Source organism: Branchiostoma floridae, chromosome 7 (assembly GCF_000003815.2).
Source record: "Branchiostoma floridae strain S238N-H82 chromosome 7, Bfl_VNyyK, whole genome shotgun sequence".
Taxonomy (NCBI): domain Eukaryota; kingdom Metazoa; phylum Chordata; class Leptocardii; order Amphioxiformes; family Branchiostomatidae; genus Branchiostoma; species Branchiostoma floridae.
In genome coordinates, this window is record NC_049985.1 from 20,496,729 (window position 1) to 20,500,841 (window position 4,113).

Consider the following 4,113-nt stretch of genomic DNA (forward strand, 5'->3'; position numbering starts at 1 on the left):
TTATCTTACTATTACTATCCTAGCATAACTAGAACGTTTGTACTGGCGGGTAGAAAAAATTGTGACAAATTGTAGATTAGGATATTTCTAGTATGTTAAAAATATTTTAAGAAACAAATGAGTGAAAAGATGGTATATGCCAGGTGTAACAATTTGAGCAATGATCCCAACTTTAGGAGTTCTTTGTCCTCCACACCGGAGTCGTTCGTGCCATGTCCCAGTCTTTTCGCGACAGGAGGGACGGGGCGTGTAGAGGACACTGTAGATGTGTCTGAAATTTGGCACAAAGGAGTAAAGGTTTTCTCTTTTACATCTAGAAACAATTCACAGATAATTTTTTTTATTTGTCCGATCGATTTTATACGTACGGTAGGGTTAGTAAAGCTGAAATGGACGTTCAAAGGTGACAATGCAATGGGACGGAAGCAACCCTGCATGGGTAACTATTGTAAAGTTTCAAATAGATAAAAAGACAAAAAACAAGCAAATATATCAATCGCAATTATAGACATGTATCATGTGTTTACTGTTCTTTGTTCTGTCTTTAAAATGAAAATTCTCAGCTGGAGTGTACCGTGTTTCTGTTTCCCACAGATCCACCCTTTCTTCACAGCTACACAGACCATAACTGCTCCCAAAATCCCCAGCACAGCCGTTGCTATGGAGACACTGATGACAACAAGAGATCCTGGAGTGTCTAGAATATCAAGAGCAATTCCAACAAGAGTTTAGGGACCTCATACCTACGTGAAATATTCATTTTTTTTAAATATTTCATGTTTTATTTTGTCTCAGTGATTATGCAAATATGGCTGTAATAAGCGTAAATCTATTTCAAATGATGGTCTTCTCTATATCAAAATAGAATACATTGTACATGTGAAAGTCCGTTCCTTTGGCAGAAGTCTATTTTATAGTACATTGTACAATTGACTATTACATTCATCTATGCATGGCAATGTACACCTTTAGCTAAATACGTTACACATGTCACACATATGAAATGAACAAATCATTTACCAAGGGACCATGGAATAGTCACATTAACTACTAGTATACAAACCCTAATTTGCATAGTGGTACCAGTTCTACCTGCCATAAAGTACAAATGTTACACGTTATCAAAAGTTCCAAAACATTGGAATTATGGATTCGGCATGCATGAGATATTCAAATTTCACCTGTCATCTCCAGCCGGATCTCCCTCCGCGCCTCCCCGAACATGTTGGAGGCCTGACAGATGTACGTCCCTTCTGCAGATATCCCGACATCCTTCACCAGGAGAGTACTGGAAGTCCCGTCTTTTGTCTGTAGACAAAATAAAACTCACATTTGAACTATTTTGAGACAATGGTGAAAGAAACGATTGAAGGGAAAGCTGTCAGTTTCTTTTCTACAAACTAGCACCATTTTCAATCATATCGATATTCACCGGTTTCTCGATGATTGATAACCCGTAGTCTGTCGCCATGACAACATTCTCCAGTCCTTTGTTGTTCCGCCAGAACCAAGTCACCCTGCCGGGTAACGGGTCCCCGAGAATCTCGCAGTGAAGTCTCGCGGTACCTCCACCCGCCACTGCAATGGTAGTGGGACCGTTCCCAATGGATGGTTTACCTGATTAACAATGACAAAGAAAATTGATTGTCATAATTGTTACGACCTTTTTATGAAATTGCATTTTTTGCGGAGCAGACGCCAGTTTGCGATAGAACATGATTATAAGACAGACACAATTAAGGTAAAAGGTAACCTTGGCATAGATAGATGGGTAGGAAGTAAAAGGATAACCGAGATCAATGTTTCACCGACCCACGACGTCGATGAAAACGTCCTTGGTGACTTCCTGGAAACCGTCGCTGGCAGCCACGCATTGATACGTGCCCTGCACGTCGTAACGCACCCGGTGGAACCGGAGCGGATTGTCCCAGTACAGACTTGTATCCTTCCGCCGCCAGCGGATGTGAGGTTTGGGGTTTCCGGCAGCGATGCACTGGAGAGACTGATCATCCTGGCCGTACAGCATCGTCACCTCCTCCTCCATCGTGGAGTCCATTATCGGACCATCTGATAACAAACAATGTCATTTTTTTAGTTTTACAGAATTTTAGTTTTACAGAATTGGAGACAAATAAAGGAAAACTGAAACAAGGGAGAATCTTGAATTAAATGTTAAAAGCAGCAGAGAGATCACCCGTCTTAAACCTTTGTATCAACTTTTCTACATCAATCACTACTCTGCTAATTGCATACGTACAGTATACTTGCAGATTGACAGTGCCTAGTCCAAGAGGTGGAACCCTATTATCGGCCTCACATTGGTACATTCCACTGTCCTGTTTGGACACCTTTGGAAGATGTAGAACGTGCTCCCTGGAAGAAGAAATTTCTGCAAGTTTTCTAATGACAGCACCAATCCAGAAATAGTCAATATTCACACATTGAAAGAAAATGACAGATTTGCCAGAATTGTAAAACATTTTGGTCGTCCTCATACCTCGGAATCTTCAGGGACGGGAGACTGCCTCCGACCTTCCGCCACTTGACTGTAGCTATGGGGTTGCTGTCCACCATACAGCTGAGACTGGCCGGCTCGCCTTCTCGCACGTGGACGGACGGGCTGGGCACCTGCACCTGCGGGGGGTCTGTGGGGCGGAGTATTTTACTGACCATCAAAATGGCTGTACTGATGAGACTGATGCTAAGATTGGAAAGGAAATCAACTCTCGTCCAAACAATGAACTTATTTGTGACACTCACATTTGACTCTTAAAATCCTAGACGTGGCTTTCGGATTGGCGAGTTGGGGGAATCCCTGGTCGGCCAGGCAGGTAAAGTTGGCGCCGTTGTCCCATTTCGTCAGACGGGGGAGAAACAGTTCCAGGGTTTGGTCTTCTTCCATGGCCGCGGAGACACTGGCAGTGCTGTAAAAAAGAACGATACATTGCGAGCAATGAATGATACTGTTATTTGAGAACGTGGGCAGTGCTGTATCAGACTATAAGATAGGGCCTTACCTTAACGAACGCGTCCCATTCAGCCAGGTAAGCCGAGCTGCAGGATGCCCACCTGACGCTCGGCAGGTGAGGGACAGCTGTTCACCTGCCGTGACCATCAGCTCCCCGCCCGTTATAGTTGGAGGCGTCGGCATCGGAACTGCAATATGGTTATAGAAAGTCTTTCATTATGCCTCTTGCCTTCCTAACCATATAGTCTATATAGATCAACCTTATTGGTCCATTGAATGCGCTAAGAAAGGAAAAGTGTTACAACAATAAGTTATGTCTCCATGTAACAAGTGGCTGCCTTACCAAGTGTTATAAGAGTAAGTGACATGTAACATGTAACACCTTACCAACGACTGTCAGGAGGGCGCTTGCTGCTGCTTTGGGGTCTGTGTAGCAGCTGTATTTCCCGTCATCCTCCAGTTGTGCCTGCCTGATCTCCAGGTTGAATTCTCCCCTTGCAGCGTCTCCCATTATGTGATGTCGGTTATAAACCCGTAACACTTTACTGCCGTACGATATCACTTTGAAATCAGGTCCATCCCATATGACATCGTCTTCCTCAGCGAGTTGGTCAAAGGCACATCTCAGGACAACTGTCTGGCCATGCAGAACTGCAGCTGGCTGTGGTCTCACTCGATAAACTGCTGCTGATAAATTAGCTGATGGGACAAAGATGATTACGGATGGTTTTGTTTGATTTGTAAAAACTTATATTTTGATCTACACGACTACAACTTATTTATATTTGTCGCAGGAATAAAAGTAACAATGTTGGTACCTATATATTCTCTTCCGCCGAACCTTCTCTCGTAGAACCATTATGGCTATACGTGTACATTGGTTCATTATGAGGACACCCAACATTAGTTTAAGTTTTTTGCTTGCTTAGTTCATTCTTGTCATGTCTTATTCTATACACCTATTTTGTACTTTGTGTAATAGTCATGCCATACTTTGTACCATGTACAAATGTCGAGCAATAAAGTTCATGTTTGTAGCCCCATGTTAACCTGCCTCTCTGCCAGCAAAGCACAGAAACCACGACTGCACCCATGATCCCTACCCGATATACGTCAGAATACCAGGCAGGATTTATGCCCAACAG

At 43.2% G+C, this 4,113-nt stretch overlaps 1 protein-coding gene across 1 annotated transcript; it reads right to left on the minus strand.

Annotated features, from left to right (window-relative positions):
- Nucleotides 1-14: 14 nt before the first annotated feature.
- LOC118420152 (kin of IRRE-like protein 3) lies at nucleotides 15-3,648 on the minus strand. Its single transcript, XM_035826861.1, has 11 exons — nucleotides 3,356-3,648; nucleotides 3,018-3,156; nucleotides 2,761-2,924; nucleotides 2,498-2,645; nucleotides 2,258-2,373; nucleotides 1,813-2,067; nucleotides 1,433-1,617; nucleotides 1,182-1,308; nucleotides 575-697; nucleotides 172-271; nucleotides 15-42 (listed from the first exon to the last, which is right to left on the minus strand). Exons 1-11 carry the CDS (start codon nucleotides 3,477-3,479, stop codon nucleotides 15-17), a joined length of 1,509 nt encoding a protein of 502 aa, XP_035682754.1. The 5' UTR covers nucleotides 3,480-3,648.
- Nucleotides 3,649-4,113: the final 465 nt, after the last annotated feature.